Genomic DNA, 21,970 nt, shown 5'->3' on the forward strand with positions numbered 1-21,970 from the left:
GCAATAAAAAGGGGGCCTTTGGTGTGTTGGAGCTGACTTCCTGCCTGGATTGTCCTGTCCTACTACTGGGACTCTGATTCCTGTCTCCTGTCTGCTATGTACTGTGTCCTGGCGCTTGTGCTTCTCTTTTGTTATTATTCTAAAATGGAATGATTTAGATGAAAATAGATGAGTGATATTAGGTCAAAACAAGGGCATGGAGTGAGTTTTAATGCACAGAGGGAGGGAGAGGCAACAAATGTAGATGATAATGAAATTGGCTCCAATAAAAAAAGGATTGTCATGGGTCACATTCATATTTTTTGATAGCCTAGATCAGGGGTGTCCAAACTTTTTTCAAAGAGGGCCAGATTTGATGAAGTGAACATGCTTGAGGGTCAACCATTTTGCCTGACATTCTTTAAACCATCAAAATTCGGTCTAAGTGTGTTCGCACTAACACGAATACACTGCCCAACCAGAATTCTCTTGCCTTTTGTGGCTGTGTGTGGTGAAGAGATAAGCTTGGGTGTGTTATTTGGATATACCATATTTATCGGCTTATAACACACATCCCAGTGTGCATTGCTCCAAAGTACGCTGCAAGGACGTATTGGTTTCAACGTAAATTACGTCCAGCCCCATTCACGGACGACTTGCGCAAACAACGTAAATATTTCAAATTTCGACGCGGGAACGGCGGCCATACTTAACAGTTACTAGGCCAACTATTTGTTCGACTAACTTTACGCCGGAAAAAGCCATATGTAAACGACGTAAAAAAAATGCGCCAGGCGCACGTACGTTTCTGAATCGGCGTATCTAGTCATTTGCATATTCTACGCCGAACTCAATGGAAACGCCACCTAGCGGCCAGCCTAAATATTGCACCCTAAGATACGACGGCGTAGGAGACTTACGCCGCTCGTATCTTAGCCTAATTTAAGCATATCTGGTTTCCAGAATACACTTAAATTTAGGACGGCGTAGATTCAGAGTTATGCCGGCGTATCTACTGATACGCCGGCGTAAAGCTACCTGAATCTGGCTATTAGTGAATAACAAACAAACGGTGCAAGTTTAGGAGATATTCATGGTACCTAAAGGTAAGCCTGATTATAGGCTTACTGTACCTGTAGGTAAAAGTGTTAGTAAAGGATTTACAACCACTTTAAAGTTTAAAATGTTTTATTTTATTACATTCTATGCATTAAAGTGTTACTAAACCCAGAACCTGTATTCTCTATATCTGGTCTCCCACAGTACACAGAACATGGGAATGCAATTATTTTAGTAAATATAAACTGATAAATACCTTTTCTCATCAGCAGTATATAGCAGTCTTGTGACTTCCTAGTAAACCTTGTAGGAGGAGTTTTCATTCTCCCCTGATCCTCTGTCTGGACAGTGTTGATTGGCCCTGTGCTGATCACGTGCACCCTCCCAAAAAAAAAACTCTCTAGTAATATACTGGTACACCAAGCTGAGCATGGCTTTATCACATAAGTCCTAGTTCAGGTTATTTATTTTTTTAGACAGTGGAAAAAGAAGAGGATCAGAGATAGAGGATTACCCCTTAGGTTCCACAGGGAGTATAACAAGCATGCTTGCTGTCAATCAAATTCAGTGAGCCAATCAGAGGAGAGAGGGGGTGGGCCAGGCCACATCTTAGTGTCTGAATGGGCATGGGAAGCTGCGTCTCGGCTCGGGTGCCCCCACAGCAAACTGCTTGCTGTGGAGGCACTCAACAGAAGGGAGGGGCCCGGAGAGACAAAGAGGGACCCAAGAAGTGGAGGATTCGGTCCACTCACAAAACCACTGCACAGAGCAGATAAGTATAACATGTTTGTTATTTTTAACTCCCAAAAAAACAAGACTTTACAATCACTTTAACTGCAGTAGAAACAAATCAGGTCTCCTTTTCTGAAAGATAGAGCGTGCAAATTTCAGAACTGGATGGGTAAAAATACAAATAATTTGGTAGGTAAAACACCACCATATGAGTTAGATTTAAGTTGCTAAAACTCTTTGTATTGCATTAAATTGCAGGTTTTTACCTTAAAACACAGTTTTTATCCGTTTGTTGCATCTCGGTGCTGTTGATGTTCTGCAGCCTCTTTGTGTCTATCAGCATGCACTCCAGTAAGGGGTACCTTGAATTTCTCAGCTTGGACTTCCTGGTTGTGACAACCCGTGGACCATGGCTGTGTAATATGTGTACAATCAACCTCTCAGGCCCCGTACACACGTCCGAGGAACTCGACGTGCCAAACACATCGAGTTCCTCGTCGAGTTCAGTGTGGAAGCCGCCGAGGATCTCGGCGGGCCGACTTTCCTCATTGAACAACGAGGAAATAGAGAACATGTTCTCTTTTCGGCCCGACGAGTTCCTCGTCGGCTTCCTCACTGAAAAGTGTACACACGACCGAGTTTCTCGGCAGAATCCAGCTCCGATCGAGTTTCTGGCTGAATTCTGCCGAGAAACTCGGTCGTGTGTATGGGGCCTCATAGTTTCTATTAAAAGACATTGTGACTGTGTGGGAGCACAACTGAGAGACATGGACTGTCCCACTACAACCGGAAGTGTTTGAACAAGGCCCTTTATGTCAGGATCACCAGGCATCATATTAACCTTGTTCCAAAGCCACAAGGGGAAGTGAGAGGAAATCTCCCCAGTGGGACACAGATGACAAAGAAAAGAAACCCTGGCGGGTTATAACCCTCTCTTACACTATCCAAGATAGAAATTAAAAAAAGTTTTGCCTTCAGTTCTGCTTTAATACATGTGACACTCAGAGGTTTTAGAAATATGTACTAACGGAGAAATGTTTTGTGGTTACCACCCTATTTTATCTTTTTATTGCCAATGTAACGCTTCTAAGTTTAGAAGCTCAGAAAATTCTCTCGAGACAAAGTTTATTCTGTTACAAATGTTTCCATTTCAGAATTCATAGGATGTTTATAAATCACTGCCAAGTTACGGTGCAGAATCCACATTATCTCAGAGACAGTTCACCCTCCACATCAGCTGCGAGTTTTGTTTGCCACCCCAATTATTTTATTCAGTTTACAGCACTAGCACATTCCGCAATATTTTAGAGAGTACATCACACTATAATAGAAAAGATAAATTGCGCCAATGGATTAGGCCAGCATCAGAATGCCAGTCCTTAATACAAATAAAAGAGTCTTTAAAGGGTTTGTAAAGGTAAAAGTTTTTTTACCTTAATGCATCCTATGCATTAAGGTAAAAAAACATCTGACAGCACCGCCCCCCCCCCCCCCCGAGCCCCCGTTTTACTTACCTCACCGTTCGAAAGTCCCGGGCGCGTGCTTGTCATCCTGCTCGGTTCCCAGCCTGGCCGTTGATTGGCTAGGCTGGGCAGATTGATAGCAGCGCAGCCATTGGCTGGCGCTGCTGTCAATCACAGCGGATGACGCGGCGCGCCGGGGGGCGGGGCCGAGTGATACAGTCGGCGGCTATGGCCGCTGTTGTATCACGGGAGCGCGCTCGCAAAAGCTTTCCACCATGCGAGGGAGCTCGCATAAACGTGGAAAGCTTTTGCGAGGAGGAGCCGAGACAGCCGCCGAGGGACCCCAGAAGACACGGATCCGGGTCACTCTGTGCAAAACGATCTGCACAGTGGAGGTAAGTATAACATGTATGTTATTTAAAAAAAAAAAAAAATTGTACCTTTAGTGTTCCTTAACCACTTCCCGCCCGGCCTATGGCCGATTTACGTCCGGGAAGTGGTTATGAAATCCTGACAGGACGTTCCAGAACGTCCTGCAGGATTTCATGCCGCGCGCGCCCGTGGGGGCGCGCATCGCGGCGATCGGTGATGCGGGGTGTCAGTCTGACACCCTGCATCTCCGATCTCGGTAAAGAGCCTCCGGCGGAGACTCTTTACCACGTGATCAGCCGTGTCCAACCACGGCTGATCACGATGTAAACAGGAAGAGCCGTTGATGGCTCTTCCTCCTCGCGTCTGACAGACGCGAGTAGAGGATAGCCGATCGGCGGCTCTCCTGACAGGGGGGGTTCGCGCTGATTGGTTATCAGCGCAGCCCCCCCTCGGATCGCCACACTGGACCACCAGGGATGCCCACCCTGGACCACCAGGGTGGGCAAAAAAAAAAAAAAAAACAGAAAAAAAAAAAGTTAAAAAAAAAAAAAAAAAAAAAGCATAAAGAAAAAAGATGCCAGTCAGTGCCCACAAATGGGCACTGACTGGCAACAATCAGTGCTGCCACCCCAGTGTCCATCAGCACCACCCCAGTGTCCATCAGCGCCACCCCAGTGTCCATCAGCGCCACCCCAGTGTCCATCAGCGCCACCCCACAGTGCCCATCCATGCCCAGTGCCCACCTAGCAGTGCCCATCTGTGCCACCCATAAGTATACATCAGTGCCGCCCATGAGTGCCCATCTGTGCCGCCTATGTGTGCCCATCAGTGCCGCCTATGTGTGCCCATCAGTGCTGCCTATGTGTGCCCATCAGTGCCGCCTATGTGTGCCCATCAGTGCCGCCTGTGTGCCCATCAGTGCCGCCTATGTGTGCCCATCAGTGCCGCCTATGTGTGCCCATCAGTGTCGCATACCAGCGCCGCCAATCAGTGCCACCTCATCTGTGCCCGTCAGTACTACCTCATCGATGTCCATCAGTGCCATCTCATCGGTGCCCATTAGTGCCGCCATATCAGTGCCCGTAATTGAAAGAGAAAACTTATTTACAAAAAAATTAACAGAAAAAAATAAAAACGTATTTTTTTTTCCAAATTTTCAGCCTTTTTTTAGTTGTTGCGCAAAAAAAAAAAATCGCAGAGGTGATCAAATACCACCAAAAGAAAGCTCTATTTGTGGGGGAAAAAAGGACGCCAATTTTGTTTGGGTACAGTGTAGCATGACCGCGCAATTGCCATTCAAAGTGCGACAGTGCTGAAAGCTGAAAATTGGCTTGGGCGGGAAGCTGCGTAAGTACCTGGTATGGAAGTGGTTAAAGTCCCAAATAATGATAAGGGTAAACACTAGGTACAAATATGAAATCAATAAAGGCCCAAAATAGTGATACAGGGATCGTGGCAGAACCCGCGAGCAGGATTAAAACACCACCACCGTGAGTATACTTCTTGTGACGAGACCACCACCTATTGGAAAGCCGCTTACCATAACCACGGGGTTAATAGGCAAATAGAAACTCCATCCACTGAGTGGGACACCGAGCCAAGAGGGATTCCAAGAACGGACAGGCAGGGAGCGATCACGTCCTCACAGATCAGCAGGTCCTCGGTTCATGGATGGGTGGGAAAGAAACGCACCAATAGCGTAACTCCGTATAGAAATTTATTATAAAAAAGGGACGAAACCGTACTTACAAGTCACATATTTAAAAACAAGTGTGTATTGCCGGCCGGCACTATAGGAGCTCTTCCTCCAAACGTAAAACATGCGGTGACGTCAGTGTGCGCCATCACACTATGCTCATCAACCTTTGCTTACTTGCCTACTAATTGTTTGTTCAGCCAATCAAAGTAGATGCAAACCCAGTCACCAAAATCTTATATAAACTTTAAAGTGGTTGTAAGTGGTTGTATTTAAAGCGGGGGTTCACCCGAAAACATTTTTTTAACATTAGATTGAGGCTAATTACGGGAAGCAGAATCGGGTGTTTTTTTTTTTTAAATCAATGCAGTACTTACCGTTTTAGAGATAGATCTTCTCCGCCACTTCCGGGTATGGTCTTCGAAACTGGGCGTTCCTATTTGATTGACAGGCTTCCGACGGTCGCATACATCGCGTCATGAGTTGCCGAACGTCGGTGCGGCTCTATACGGCGCCTGCGCACCGACGTTCGGCTACTTTCGGAAACTCGTGACGCGCTGTATGCGACGGTCGGAAGGCTGTCAATCAAGTAGGAACGCCCAGTCCCGCAGCCCATACCCGGAAGCCACGGAGAACATCTATCTCTAAAACGGTAAGTACTGCATTGATTTAAAAAAAAAACACCCGATTCTGCCTCAATCTAATGTTAAAAATTGATTTTTTTGGGGTGAACCTCCACTTTAAAGCCCTGAAATGAAAAATGAACAAAAAACGTATTTTCTTCTATAGTATGCAATTGCCTCAATCCAAGTCCAGTGAAGTGACTGGCATCAAGTTATACACACATGGTATGTTGCACCTGTTTATTTGCAGCAATCTCTGATCCACAGCTGTTCAAAGTGTACAGTTGAAACAGCATTTATGAGTTTCCAGAGGCAAGGGGCGGGGATCTGATCAAACACACTGCATAGAATAGAGCAGGGAGCTGAGTGTAATCTCAGACTTGAGTGAAAGGAATGGACACACCACCCTCTACACTGTCTCATAGGGAAACATGCACATCTGAAACTGTCAATCACAGGCTGTGTGCTGGAGCACCCCTCCCGTCACCCATGATTGCTTGGAGTCAGCATAACCTGTCAGAAGTGATGCCGCGTACACACGATCATTTTTCGGCATGAAAAAAAAAATTGTTTTTAAAAAATGTAATTTAAAATGATCGTGTGTGGGCTTCACATAATTTTTCGGGTTCTGAAAAACGAAAAAAAAAAATTTCAACCATGCTTCATTTTTTAACGACGTTTTAAACAGTGTTGTTTTTCGGGTTGTAAAAAATGATCGTGTGTGGGCTAAAAGGACGATAAAAACCCGCGCATGCTCAGAAGTAAGTTATGAGATGGGAGCGATCGTTCTGGTAAAACTACCGTTCATAATGGAGTAAGCACATTCATCACGCTGTAACAGACAGAAAAGTGCGAATAGTCTTTTACTAACACGGAATCAGCTAAAGCAGCCCCAAGGGTGGTGTCATTTGCATGGAATTTCCCCTTTATAGTGCCGTTGTACGTGTTGTACATCACCGCGCTTTGCTAGAGCATTTTTTAAAAACGATGGTGTGTGGGCAACGTCGTTTTAATGATGAAGTTGGTAAAACGTCGTTTTTTTCTACATGCTGAAAAACGTTTTTTTTTTTCATACCGAAAAATGATCGTGTATACGCGGCATGACTCCTGCAGATAGCAGAAGAAGGAAACAGCAGACAGAAATCACACTAGGAGACTTGGATTGAGGCAATTGCATACTATAGAAGAAAATACGTTTTTTGTTCATTTTTAATTTCAGGGCTTTAAAGCGGAGTTCCACCCTATTTTACAACTTCTTTGCATTCGTTTTTACACTGCCCCCTTAAATACATTTGGGATGTTTTGTTTTTGTCTTTTAAAAACTCACGTTTTTATCTGTGAGTGTCTTATTCCCCCGCCGCGGCGGAATGGCCCCCCCCCCCGCCGCATCCAGCGCTGCTATGCCTCCTGGGATATGTGTGTTATCATCCCCAGGCTGGGCTGAACATCGCAGCCGTGGATGAACATCTCGGGGGGCGGGAGGGATGGAGGGCAGTGCCGCCCATATAGGTGGTGTCCTTCCTCTTCTCCCTCTCCAACTCCTCCCCCGTCCTAGCTCTTCCACCCGTCCTAGCACCGCCCCCGTCCTAGCTCCTCCACCCGTCCGTCACCGCCGCCCCCGTCCTCCTCCCTCCACCACCCGCCCATCTGCAGTCTGTCTCCGGTGCACGGAGATACAGATCATCAGGCAGACGGAGCGAATCTCACTCTGTCTGATAGATCTGTATGTGAGAGCACCGAACATAGTACAGCCCCGCCTCCCTGTACAGCCCCGCCTCCCTGTACAGCCCCGCCTCCCTGTACATAGAAACAGAGCTTTGCACTGTGTGTTACAAGTCTAGTGCAGGGAGGCGGGGCTGTACTATGATCACTGTACTCACATACAGACCAATCAGAGATCCGCTCTGTATGCCTGATCATCTGTACCTCCCCCCACTCTGCACTGGGCACTAATGTTGTCACTGCACCAATGTCACGCACTGACGTCACCGCACTAACATCACCGCACTAACGTCACCGCACTAACATCACCGCACTAACATCACCGCACTAACACCACCGCACTAACATCACCGCACTAACACCACCGCACTAACGTCACCGCACAAACGTCACCGCACTAACATCACCGCACTAACATCACCGCACTAACGTCACCACTAACGTCACCACTAACATCACCGCACTAACATCACCGCACTAACATCACCGCACTAACATCACCGCACTAACATCGCAGCACTAACATCACCGCACTAACATCACCGCACTAACATCACCGCACTAACAAAATGAATTTATTGACAGTGCACATGTCTGGTATATGTATACACACCACATATATAACAAGAGATATATATCATCTTGTTATGTAGATATATCTGCACAGGAACAAATTATTTATTATATTTACTGGTTCCTGGAAGGAGGAGGGGAGGAGAGGTTTGCATAGATAAGGGGCGGTAACTTTCGCTGACACTCCCGTTGCTATTGAAACCTGATCTGAAACCATTACACTGCTTGTACAGCACTGAGCATGTGCGAGGCTGAAATCCAGGAAGTCATACAGTTTGGCTTCATGATGCCCACACTTAAGATGGCCCCAGTCAATTTCTGTTTTATAAAGTGTCTAAATGCTGTAACAACCTAACAAAACGGACCTTAGTTTACAGACTAACTGTAGTAGAATACATTAAGCTTGTGTATTACAGGGGTTTTCATATTTAAAAAGTTTTTTTTTTTCAATTTGTGGCCGGAACTCCGCTTTAAATCCACTTTAATCCTCATGTCATTTCAAAGGTCTGTTTCAATATTTTTACATCTGTAACTTTTAATAAAGCATTCCCTGGTGATCCTTCCAGGAATGGGTTCTTTAGGCACGTCCTATTATAATGTGACTAATGATGAGACTAAAAGTTGTCATTTCAACGCACATCAAGCAGGCTTGAAACCCACCCTGAGAGATGCTGTGCAGTCATTGGGGCAGTGCATGTAGACAGAAGGTGGCATACACATGATTGTTTATAATACATGTTGCTTTAGAAAACTAAAAGCCATTGACTTAAAGTGGAGTTCCGGCCACAATTTCACTTTTTAAATATAAATACCCCTGTAATACACAAGCTTAATGTATTCTAGTAAAGTTAGTCTGTAAACTAAGGTCCGTTTTGTTAGGTTGTTACAGCATTCAGACACTTTATAAAATAGAAATTGACTGGGGCCATCTTAAGTGTGGGCATCATGAAGCCAGACTGTATGACTTCCTGGACTTCAGCCTTGCAGATCTCGCACATGCTCAGTGCTGCACAAGCAGTGTAATAGGTTTCATATCAGGTTTCAGCACCTGTACTGTCCAAGTCACATAATTCTTCGAGACTGGGGAATGCACAGACTCCTGGAAAGTTACACCCACTACATTCCTAGGAGTCTGTGCGGTGTAGGTTAGGAAGCTTAAGCACCTAGGTGCAGGAAGAGGGAAGATTAACTATTCTGCCTAGCAACAACCCTTTGAAGGCATCTAAAAAAAAATGTTTTTTTCTTAAAGGACTAATGATATTTTTTTAAAACTACTGATGTAATGTTATTTTTATGGGTGGAACTCCACTTTTTAAGGCTTATATCTGCTGTTAATATCATGGAGGTTTTATGGTTGTAGGATATAACCAGGGCACTCAAACAATGCTCACACAAATATGTGTGAATAGACAAACTTCATGACGAGTGAAATCTAATCAAGAGCATAATTTCCGCAAGTCTATATCCCATAAAGAATAACACGCATCTGCCTATAGACCGTGAGCAGGCATTATGGGTCAAATTTTAAAATTTGCATACAGAATATGCCTTGGTCTCAAACAGCCTCAATACTTCAGAAGCAGACACGGGTCTTGTAGAGAAGATAGGTCAAAACTGCAGCATTTTTATTATCAATATTTCAATGACGCTCAGTCCATCTTTCTCAAGAACTGGCTGGCAACCCTTGAGATATATATATATATATATATATATATATATATATATATATATATATATACACAGTGTATGGCCGCGTACACACGATCAGTCCATCCGACGAGAACGGTTAACCGATGAAGCTGACTGATGGTCTGATGTGCCTACAAACCATCAGTTTAAAAACCAATCGTGTCAGAACGCGGACACGTAAACCATGTACGACGGCACTATAAAGGGGAAGTTCAAATACAATGGCGCCACCCTTGGGGCTGCTTTAGCTGATTTTGTGTTAGTAAAAGACGATTCACGCTTTTCTGTCTGTTACAGCGTGATGAATGTGCTATCTCCAAAACGAACGCTAGTTTTACAAGAACGAGCGCTCCCGTCCCCTCATTTAGTCTGAGCATGCGTGGATTTTGAACCGATGGTCGTGCGTACTAATGACCGGTTTTGACCTATTGGTTAAATTTTAAAGCGAGTTCTCTTTTTTTTGGATCGAAGGACAACTGACTGATGGGGCCCACACATGGTCGGTTTGGACCGATGAAAGTGAACTTCAGTCCGTTTTCATCGGTTTTGTCCGAACAAGGCCTAAGTGTGTGTATGCATGTATGTGTGTGTGTGTATATGAATGAATGAATGACTTGTATAGCGCAACTCATGCGAACTGAATCGCCTCTGGGCGCTTTTTCCAGCCAGAGTCTGCTTGGCTGGTGCGATCATTTTACCCCGTAGGATCGTGACACGCTTGGGACACACAGATATACATATATATACTGGGCCAATTTGGACAAGATCCAATTTACCTACCAGCATGTCTTTGGAGTGTGGGAGGAAACCGGAGTACCCGGAGGAAACCCACGCATGCACAGGGAGAACATGCAAACTCCAGGCAGATGGTGTTGTGGTCGGGATTCGAACCAGCGACCCTTTTGCTGTTAGGCGAAAGTGCTACTCACTGCACCACTGTGCTGAGATATATATATATATATATATAGAAAAATTTTGATACTTCAGATTTTATATAAAGCTCTATTGACATACTTTCATAATAAAATGTAAATTTTTTGAAAGACATATAGGAATATTATACAATGCATACCATTTTTCATCAAAGAAACAGGCCAAACCAAAGTTGGGAAGAAGCACATTTGAGGATGGGAGTTGGTCTGACCAAGTTTGGCCTTGTGGCTCCCTTTTCTGTCCTTGAATGCCTTATCTTGTGTAAGTGCATTCAGCCAGGTTGTTCAGTAATGTTTTCTGCATTCCCTTTCTTTTGGAAGCAATGTAGTCTTGATTTTATGGTAAGACCAGCCAGAACCACTGTGCTATTTCAAGGGGGCTACACTGAGTTCACTTTTATTAAAAACTTCATTGATCGCCTTCCTAAAACTATTAACCTTGAAATTGCCCCACTAAGTTGCTTAGTTACCTCTAATGACAACCATGACCTCCTTGTCAACTTACCATCTTTTTGACATTGGCCATATCTGTGCTGTGCCCACTGTTCACTTGGATAGGACCTTACTCCAAACAGCATTATTCGTGGAGCATGTAAACAGTGGAGGAGACTTTGGGTTATACTGAGTTAAGTAAAGAGGGTATTATTACCCCGGCCCCATTGTGGGCCCCATAATGATGACCTCATACCATAATTATTGTGGGCCCTGTATTGGTAACTTTGTACTCCTTAATTAACTGAGACTACATGAAGAAGAAAGTGGTTAGCACTGCAGGTATTCCAAGATGGTTATTCACTTCATCTGCACGTAATTGGGAAACATTGAGAGCAAGTACACATCTACACAGTAGGGAGAGCCAGATTGTGCTTTCGTTATGTGTTATGATTACACAGCCACCCACTGCAAACTATCTCCTCACAGGCACTTGTCTTAGTTGCTAAGACATGAAAACACATAATTAGGACATTTCGTTCCATAGCAAGAAAAGTTTGTCTCCGCAGTGTACTATTCAGTTCAAGCACTTGAAACATTTAACCAGGCCGTTTCAGCTTCAACGAGAAGGAATGCATCTTTTTTTTGTTACGCGTTTATGTTATTGTGTGAGACGTTCTGTAAAAATAATCTTGGCTAAAATAAATTCACTCCTCAATTTGTTTTAATTGGGCCTCCCAAGTTGCCTTTTTGGAAATCTGTAATTGTTGCCCTATAAAACGCAAAGAATGGTGGGTATATTGAAACAATGTTTGCATTTACCATCCTTCTAACATGGTGATTGTGAAAAGGTTAAAAAGGCGTCCCCCACCCCACCACAAAATTAAAAGTTACTTTCGGGGACATTTACCTGTCCAAATCCCGCAATGTCGGCAAACCCAGACGATTTTTGGAACGGCTCTTGGGTGCTGCCGCTGCCATTCGTGGTAAGGGAAACCGGCAGTGAAGCCTAACATGTTACGAAGGGTGAACTTATCCTTTAGGCCTCGTACACACGACCGAACATGTCTGCTGAAACTGGTCCGCGGACCAGTTTCCGCGGACTTGTCCGACCGTGTGGTCTCGCAATATGTCCATTGTCTTATATTATTGTTTTGATGCATTTAATGACCATGTTTGTCTTTTTGATACCATGGGGTAGATTCAGAGAGCAATTACGCCTGAATATCCATAGATATGCAGCGTAATTGCTAAGTAGCGCCGGCGTATCTACTTTCTGTATTCAGAAAGCTAGATACGCCGACTTTAGCCTAAGATACGACTGGCATAAGTCTCTTATGCCGTCGTATCTTAGGGTGCATTCTGACACTGGCCGCTAGGTGGCGTTCCAGTAGTTGTCAGCGTAGAGTATGCAAATTGCATACTTACGCCGATTCACAAACGTACGCGCGCCCGACGGTAGTTTTTTACGTCGTTTGCCTAAGTCGGTTTCGTCGTAAGGCTGCTCCTGCTATTAGGAGGCGCAGCCAATGGTAAGTATGGACGTTGTTCCCGCGTCGCGATTTTCAAATTTTACGTCGTTTGCGTAAGTCGTCCGTGAATGGCGCTGGACGCCATTTACGTTTACGTCGAAGACATTGACATCCTTGCGACGTCATTTACCGCAGTGCACGTCGGGAAAATTTAGGGACGGCGCATGCGCGGTACATTCGGCGCCGGAACGCGCCTAATTTAAATGATCCACGCCCCCTACGGGATCATTTGAATTACGCGCTTACGCCGGCCCCTTTTACGCAACGCCGCCGCAAATTACAGAGCAAGTGCTTCGTGAATACAGCGTTGCTCATGTAATTTACGGCGGCGTAGCGTAAAAACGATACGCTACGCCGCCGTATCAGTGCGCGGCCCTACCTGAATCTGGCCCCATGTTAATAAACTGATATATATCTTTTACCCGTATTACTCCTCCTATTTATCTCTTTATACAGTACCAATGTAGTCCTTTTGCCCCCTCTCTTCTCTGGTCTTCTGGGCCTTTGGGGTCCCTCTAGCCCTAGTTCTATTCCAATTGACTTCTAGGATGATGGTACTACTATTGCTTTATTGTTTATACTAAGAGGCTTTCATTTAAATAATTCTATTCAAATAAGTTGGGCCTTGTGCTACTAGTAGATACCACCACTCTCCCTCTAATGACAGCACAGTACGTCCTTGTGTGTACTCACTGAAAATATGGTTTCCCTTATACATAGAAGAGTCTAGCCACTCTAGTGGATAGGAGATTATTATTTTACCAGGAATTTACCTTAAGGATAGTAAAGAATGTGATTAATCAGGTCACAATACTCCAAGTAATATTCACCTGTTCAGCATTAACTCACCAGGAAATGCCACTAACCCTTCCAATTAAATTAAATTGAGATTAGAGATTATAAAGAAAAAAATATTCAGAATGGGTTTTATTAACATGGTCTCATGCCATGTGTCAAACTTCCCTTTAATCTTTTATTCCAAAATACAGTGTAACCTTACATAAAAGTGAAATTTAAAGGGAACCTGTCATTATAGCAGATTTTTTCCTCCCCACACATCCCCAATGTGAAGTTTATATTTGTATTTAGGATGCGTAGTTATGTTAACAACTTTAAGTCCGGGGTATTTTTTACATTTTCCACATACTTAAAAATCTGTATTAATGCTATAAAATTACTTAAAGCGGAGGTTCACCCTAAATATACACTTGAGCTTATCCAGATCAATGCAGTATATACATAAACATTTGGCTATCCAATTTTTTTATTGCATTTAAATACCGTGAATCTGGAGTATTAGTAGACACTTCCTGGTATGCCTCCCGCGGGAGTGGGTGTGTCTCTTCTCTTCCCCAGCACCCCAGTGTTTGCTGGGAGTTGTTCGCAATGTCTCCTGGGAGCACAGTGTCATGCTTCCCAGGAGACGATTCATAATGCCGACCGATGAAATCTCGTGGGATTTCACTCGTCATGTGACTCATCAAGCAGGTTATGTGACGAGGGCGGGTCTAATTCCGCGATTTTAAATCATGGCAAGCAGTTAAATGATGCCATTATTGTGATGGCAACCATGAAGTGTTGACGGCGCTGCTCGCCGTCAACACTGCTCATGCGCGGGATAGATCAGGGAATTCTGGGAGATTAGCATTCACTGTTTCCCAGAAGTATTTGCTTGTGGGCTTCACAATGCCCACAAGCAAAATGGCAAATTCCAGCATCGATTTGTATAAGTTTAGATTTTCGGGGAAATCAGACTGGGGATATTTTTAAATCTAAAACATGTGAGTACTAGGTTGCTAAACATAAAACCATTCAATGCAAACGATGGACCGCGGAACCTCCGCTTTAAAGTGGTTGTAAACCTCAGCCATGAAATGAGAATAAACATATCCCTCTATAGTGTGTATTTGTCTCAAAAGCACTAAGTGTAATGTCTGTCTGCTGCTTTGTTATCAGTATGAGTCACTTCTGACAAGTTTGCCTGACACCAAGAGAAAAATGGTGACAGGGGAGGGATATCCAGCAGATTGCCAACCTGAGCTTTGCTCCTGTGTGCTTTGTGAAGGGGTTGTGTCTCTTCCCTCCAATCAGCTTTCAGATTTCTCCTCACTGAGCCCTGCAGAATGTAACTTCAGCTCTCTGCCCCCTTTTTTTTCTGAACGGTCAGACACACTTATATATGGCAAAAAAAAAAAAAATCCTTCATGAATGCCCCCGGAGGACCTAGACATGGGGGTCCTATGTAAAACGAGACTTGCCATTGCAGTCTTATGTGAGGTACCTTTTTCCTTTTTTGGCTTTTACTCCCTTTGTGCTGCTTCTTCCTACATACAACCCAGTGGACAGGAAATGACTTCAGAGAATGATTGTAATGTGGCAGGTGAATGCGCCAAGCTGTTGATGGGGCTCATTATTCTGTCCTATCCTCCATATAGGACTTTCTAAAGGGTCAACTGTGACCAGAATGGGCAGGAACTAATGTGAATGTACAATATATATATAAATATATGTGTGAGTAAATCACTGCGTAAATTGACAGCGCTATATACGTATCTGTAATAAAAGGGCAAACAAACTGTATCATCCATGGCTGTCCAGGCAGGGAGATATGAGCTTTTTGCCCTCTGTTATACGTTGCTACTTTATGTGTGTCATTTATACGGTATCCTTTCTTATTCCAGAACAAAAATCAAAAAGAAAAAAGTAATTGTAAAGAAAGATGAAGCTCCCCAGGTAAAACCCAAATCTACCATGTCTTTGTTCAGCGATGAAGTGGATCCAGATGCAGAACTGTTTGAACCAAATAAAAGAATTCCAGCCACTGGCAAGAAATCCTTTTCAGCATCTGATGGTAAGTGGTGTTCAAATCTCAGTATGGTGTGAATGGCCTTTTAGTAATTTTCCTAGTATTTTATTCGGATTTTATGTGATAGACCAACACAAAGTGGCACATAATTGTGAAGTGGAAGGAAAATGATAAATGGCTTTTTAACAGTTTTACAAATAAATATCTGAAAAGTGTGGCGTGCATATGTATTCAGCCTCCTTTACTCTGACACCCCTAACATAAATCTAGTGGAACCAATTGCCTTCAGAAGTCACCTAATTAATAAATAGAGTCCCACTGAGTGTAATTTATTCTCAGTATAAATACAGCTCTTCTGTGAAGCCCCCTTCACAGAAAGGGGTTTGTTAGACCCCTTTCACACTGGCAGCGGCCGGTCCTTAGCGCTAAAGCGCCTCTTAGTTTTCGGCGCACTTGCCGAGCCTTTCGGCTGCTAAAGGGGTGCTTTTTACCCCCAAAAATGTTCAAATTTCCCGTTTTGCAGTGCTTTCAAAATGCTTTTTTTTTTAGGCGCTTTGGAAGCGCTCCTAAACCTCCCCAAAGATGCTGCTTGTAGGACTTTTTGTAACGTCCCACAAGTGTACCGCTCCAGTGTGAAAAGACACACTGCTATAAATGGGAGGTGTTTTATAGGGGCTATTTTTCTAGCGCTAAAGCACCTAAAAACCGCCTCAGTGTGAAAGTAGCCTTAAGGAACCTCAGTGAACAAACAGCATCATGCAGGCCCAGAAACACAAGTTTAAAGCAGGATTAGGTTATAAAAAAATATCCCAAGCTTTGAACATCTCACGGAGCACTATTCAATCCATCATCCGACAATGAAAAGAGTGTGGCACAACTGAAAAACCTACCAAGACTTGGCCCCCCACCTAAACTGACAGGCTTGGCAAGGAGAGCATTAATCAGGGAAGCAGCCAAGAGGCCCATGGTAACTCTGGAGGAGCTGCAGAGATCCACAGCTCAGGTGGGAGAATCTATCCTCAGGACAACCATTGGTCATGTCCCCCACAAATCTGGCCTTTATGAAAGAGTGGCAAGAAGATAGTCATTGTTGAAAGAAAGCCATAAGAAATCGCGTTTTCAGTTTGTGAGAAGCCATGTAGGGGACACAGCAAACATGTGGAAAAAGGTGTTCTGGTCAGATGTGACCAAAGTTGAATTTTTTGGCCTAAAAGCAAAACGCTATGTGTGGTGGAAAACTGTGGTGGAAAACTAACACTGCACATCCCCACCGTGAAACATGGTGGTGGCAACATCATGTTGTGGGGATGCTTTTCTTTAGCAGGGACAGGGAAGCTGGTCAGAGTTGATGGGAAGATGGATGCAGTCAAATACAGGTCAGTCTTATGCCGCGTACACACCATCACTTTATGTGATGAAAAAAAATGACGTTTTTAAAAACGTCACTTTAATTGACTGTGTGTGGGGGAAAACGTCGTTTTATGTCTTGTAAAAAACGACCAAAAAAAATTCAAGCATGCTTCAATTTTATGTGTCGTTTTTCAAAAGTGCACTTTTTACTTCACAGAAATTGACCGTGTGTAGCAAAAAACGTCGTTTTCTAAGACGTTTTTTCATCCACGCATGCCCAGAAGCTACTTATGAAGCAAGCTTCAATGGTAAAACGTGGTGGAACGTAACCTCACTTTGCAAGAACATTGTGAGAAAAACGATGGTGTGTAGGCAACTTCGTCTTTGAAAATTGAAGTTTCAAAAACGTCATTTTTTACTTCACAGAAAGTGTCGTTTTTTTTTCATCACATAAAGTGATGGTGTGTATGCGGCATTAGAAGAAAACCTGTTAGAGTCTGCAAAAGACTTGAGACTGGGGCAGAGGTTCACCTTCCAGCAGGACAACGACCCTAAACCTACAGCCAGAGCTGCAGTGGAATTGTTTAGATCATGTGTTAGAATGGCCCAGTCAAAGTCCAGACCTAAATCCAATTGAGAATCTGTGGCAAGATTTGATAATTGGTGTTCACAGATGCTCTCCATCCAATCTGACAGAGCTTCAGCTATTTTGCAAAGAAGAATGGGCAAAAACATGACAAAATGTGAAAAATTTCAAGGGGCATAAATCATTTTTCAATCCACTGTATTATCAGTAGGATTTCTGTGTGTATGGTTTTAATTAACATCATGCAGACTTCCTAATAACCACATGGCCTGTCGTCTCCTTCCTTCCCTCCATTTTCTAGCATGGAAGTGCTATTAAAGGTTTTTTCTTTTTTAAATAACAAACATGTTATACTTACCTGCTCTGTGCAGTGGTTTTGCACAAGGCATTCCCGATGTTCGTCCTCTTGGGGTTCCTCCACCGGCGCTCCTGGTTCCTTCCCCATGACCAGTGCCCCAATAGTAAGCTGTGTGCTATGGTGCACTGGTGTGTGCATGCTCCCAAGTCCTGCTCTATGCATCCATAAGACACATAGAGCCGTGGCTTGGCCTTGCCCCCACTCTCTCCATATTGGCTCACTGGCTTTGATTGTCAGCAGTAGGAGCCAATGGCTCCCGCTGCTGTTTCAGCCAGTGAGAGGGAGTCCTGGGACAGCTGAGGCTTGTGTACATTGCTGTATCGAGAGGGAGCTCAGGTGAGTATTGGGGGGGGGGGGGGTGGTAGCTGTTGGAAGAGCAGCACACAGAAGTTTTCTTACCTTCATGCATAGAATGCATGAAGGTAAAACAAAACTTTAGCCTTTACAACCACTTTAAATGGCTCAGCAGTAGACACTTATATGCAAAATTTAAGGTCCAGTTTAGAAGCCAGCAGGAAAAGTTCACAAGTACGCCATCAGGTCCATTGGCTACCAGGTCCCGGAAATTAGACCAGTTCTGGTATATCTTGTACCTAATCATGTGCAACTGAAAGCTACAAAGACATTGGAAAAACCACTGTGGTGACTCTGAAGACATGCTGACCCATACACGTGTATACATTTCCCTACTACTTCTCAGGATATTATAGTTGAAAATATCTAAATCACAGAAAGCGTTTTCTCTTTACACGCAATAAAATGTAAACTTTCTTTGTTCTACTTAGTCTGGGTATGATGAAGTGCAGGAAGTGGGCATAGACCAAGCTACATTGATGCTAGCCATACAAGGGCAGATTTCTCTTCAAGAATGAGAGACCGAGAATGCTGCCATTGATTATCATGGAACTCTTTGAGGCCGGGTACACACGGACAAACATGTATGGTGAAAGCGGTCCGTCGGACCGTTTTCACCATACATGTCTGCCAGAGGGCTTCTGTACGATGGTTGTACACACCATCGTACAGAAGTCCGCGCGTAAACAATACGCGGGGCGTGTCCGCGGTGTCGCCGCGTCGATGACGCGGTGTCGCCGCGACAATGACGCGGCGACGTGCGCGGCCCGCCTTTAAAATGCTTCCACGCATGCGTCGAAGTCATTCGACGCATGCGAGGGACGGCGGGCGCCTGGACATGTACGGTAGGTCTGTACTGACGACCGTACATGTCCGAGCGGGCTGAATTCCAGCGGACTGTTTTAAAACAAGTCCAGGAATATTTGTCTGCTGGGAAAAGGCCCGGCGGGCAAATGTTTGCTGGAATTCGGCCCGCTCGCGCCCACACACGACCAAACATGTCTGCTGAAACTGGCCTGCGGGCCAGTTTCAGCAGACATGTTTGCTCGTGAGTATGGGGCCTTAGAGAAGATTTAACAGTGAGCACACACTCATTACTTCTGTAAGCCATGGGGGAGCAATGGTAAAGGCATGTGCCCAGGTGATAGTTTCTCTTTAAAGTGTATTTCCATTAGAATAATTTATTCATGTTACATGTTCCCATTAACAAAGTATAACAAAAAAAAAAAAATTATAATTGCTTTTCACATGCTTAAAAGTCGTTCCATGCTCTCCCTTCTTTATAATGTTTAACTACTTGCTGCCCGCCCACAGTACTTCTATTGCGGCAAAAGATACAGGATAGGCATGTTGCCGCCTGTTTTGGGGTTTTCAGGCATGCATGCGCACGCCCCCTGCTGACCTGTTCTGTGATTGGACACATCACGACTTTGCCAGTAGGTTTCAGCAAGTGATTTTGGCTCTATACATGCTGATCATCTGTGGCCAATCCCAGCACGGAGTTCTGTGTTTACAAACACAGAAAACGCTGTACACAGACAGCAACCTGGCTGTTTTTTTCCCCCTGAAATCAACTCTGCGTTCAGAGAGAAAAACCAGACAGTTCTGTGAGTAAAAGCAGCACAAATTACACTTGTTAAAGGAGTTGTAAAGGATTTTTTTTTTTGCCTAAAATGAATGTCTACAACATAGACAGACATAATAGTGTAATGATTCTGTTAAAAAACAAGTAAATACCTATTAAATTCCTTCATCTATATCACCTCTGGCATTCTAGTTTCTGTTCTCTCATTAATTTCCTGGTTTGTGGCGCTCCTTCATGAAAGAACTACTTTTCCCAGTATGCATTGCGGCACGCCCAGTAATTCACACCTCCTTGAAGTCTCTAACACGTAGAGAGAGCATCCTGCCGCACAAATGTAGTTCCCAGGAGGGAGCGAGCACGTTACTCACCACGGCAGTAAAGCCTCCCTTCACGGTGGTGAGTAATAATCAGACAAGCAGGAAGTGAACAGAACAGAGAAGAAATAGAGCAACTTCTGAGCAAAAACGAACAATGAGGAAGTGAAAAGAGGAATGTCTGCAGGTAAAGGTAATTTTTTTTTTCCTTTACAACCCCTTTAAAGCAGAGTTCCACCCAAAAGTGAACTTCCGCTTCAAGCACTTCTCGCCCCTTACATGCCACATTTTGCATGTAATTTTTTTTTGGGGGGGGGGGGGCTTCGTTAGGAGTGGGACCACTTCCTCCTTGCTACTTTTTGTAGCAGCTGACTTTTAATAAACATAAAACGCCTGGAACTCCGCTTTTAGCACACAGTTATCCCTTTGTTTTGCCCTTGATGCTAACCTCTTCTCAGTCAGTGTCATTAGTACAGTGCAAGTGTACAGTATTATATCTGATTACTGTTTTTGTGTCAATTGTCAATTAGTGTCCCTCCCAGCCAGTATCTGTTTGCACCAGATTTACCGCCACACTATCACAGTCACCACCATTACAGTATAGCTTCTATAGCTCTGTAAATTCCAGGATATATACCATCATTTGTAGACACTCATACAAACCAAATGATATAAACTTACTGGGATTTTTCTTTACCAAAGACATGTAGCGGATCACATTTGGCCTTAAAGGGGTTGTAAAGGTATTTTTTTTTCCTAAATAGCTTCCTTTACCTTAGTGCAGTCTTCCTTCACTTACCTCATCCTTCCATTTTGCTTTTAAATGTCCTTATTTCTTCTGAGAAATCCTCACTTCCTGTTCTTCTGTCTGTAACTCCACACAGTAATGCAAGGCTTTCTCTCTGGTGTGGAGAAAGCCTCTTGAGGGGGGAGGGGGCGAGCAGGAGTGTCAGGATGCCCACTAACACACAGATCCTTTCTCTATCTGCAAAGTAGAGAGTGCCCTGACTTGCCTGCTCACCCCCTCCCCCTCAAGAGGCTTTCTCCACACCAGGGAGAAAGCCTTGCATTACTGTGTGGAGTTACAGACAGAAGAACAGGAAGTGAGGATTTCTCAGAAGAAATAAGGACATTTAAAAGCAATATCGAAGGATGAGGTAAGTGAAGGAGGACTGCACTAAGGTAAACAAAGCTATTTAGGAAAAACAAATTGTACATTTACAACCCCTTTAATTTAGGAAGAAATTCGATTTTATTAGATATGTTTTAAAAAGGAAAGTAGAAAATGTTGTTTTGGTTTATTCTTTAAAATAATGGGTGATGGTATTAATAAAAAATAAAAAACCCAGTGGTTATCAAATACTGCCAATTGTGTGAAAAATATATATACGTTTTAATCTGCATACAGTGCTGCATGACTGCGCAATTGCCAGTTAAAGCAGCGCAGTGCTGAATAGAAAAAGATTGTGTGGTCATGAAGGGGGTAAAACCATCCGGAGCTCAAGTGGTTAAGGCACATATAGAAAAGCAGATCGGAGAATTTGCAATTAGAGCGATGTTTATTATATTCCAGTGCTGGTATATTTTCACTGATCATTTCTGTGCTACCTTACTACGGTGGGCCCAGTAGTGAATTGCTCTTCTAGTTGTTATTCCAAAGTGACAAAGATAAAAGATCTCTGTTCTAAAGCAGTAAGTAAACTAAAGTCTTTGTTTAACGCAATAATCGACTTTGGTAAATGGCGTTGTCCATAAAAAGGAGTTTGTTTTGTGATTTATTATCACACACTTTAGGTTTGTTCCTTGTGACATC

General features: G+C 43.8%; 1 protein-coding gene across 1 annotated transcript in view; it reads left to right on the forward strand.

The window, feature by feature from the left end:
• Positions 1-21,970, forward strand: part of HS1BP3 (HCLS1 binding protein 3) — a 186,816-nt gene that overhangs the window by 119,209 nt on the left and 45,637 nt on the right. The window contains exon 5 of the mRNA XM_040348532.1: positions 15,486-15,655. Coding sequence (XP_040204466.1) covers positions 15,486-15,655 — 170 coding nt within the window. The remainder of the gene's footprint in view (positions 1-15,485; positions 15,656-21,970) is intronic.

Source organism: Rana temporaria, chromosome 4 (genome assembly GCF_905171775.1).
Source record: "Rana temporaria chromosome 4, aRanTem1.1, whole genome shotgun sequence".
In the NCBI taxonomy this organism is placed as follows: domain Eukaryota; kingdom Metazoa; phylum Chordata; class Amphibia; order Anura; family Ranidae; genus Rana; species Rana temporaria.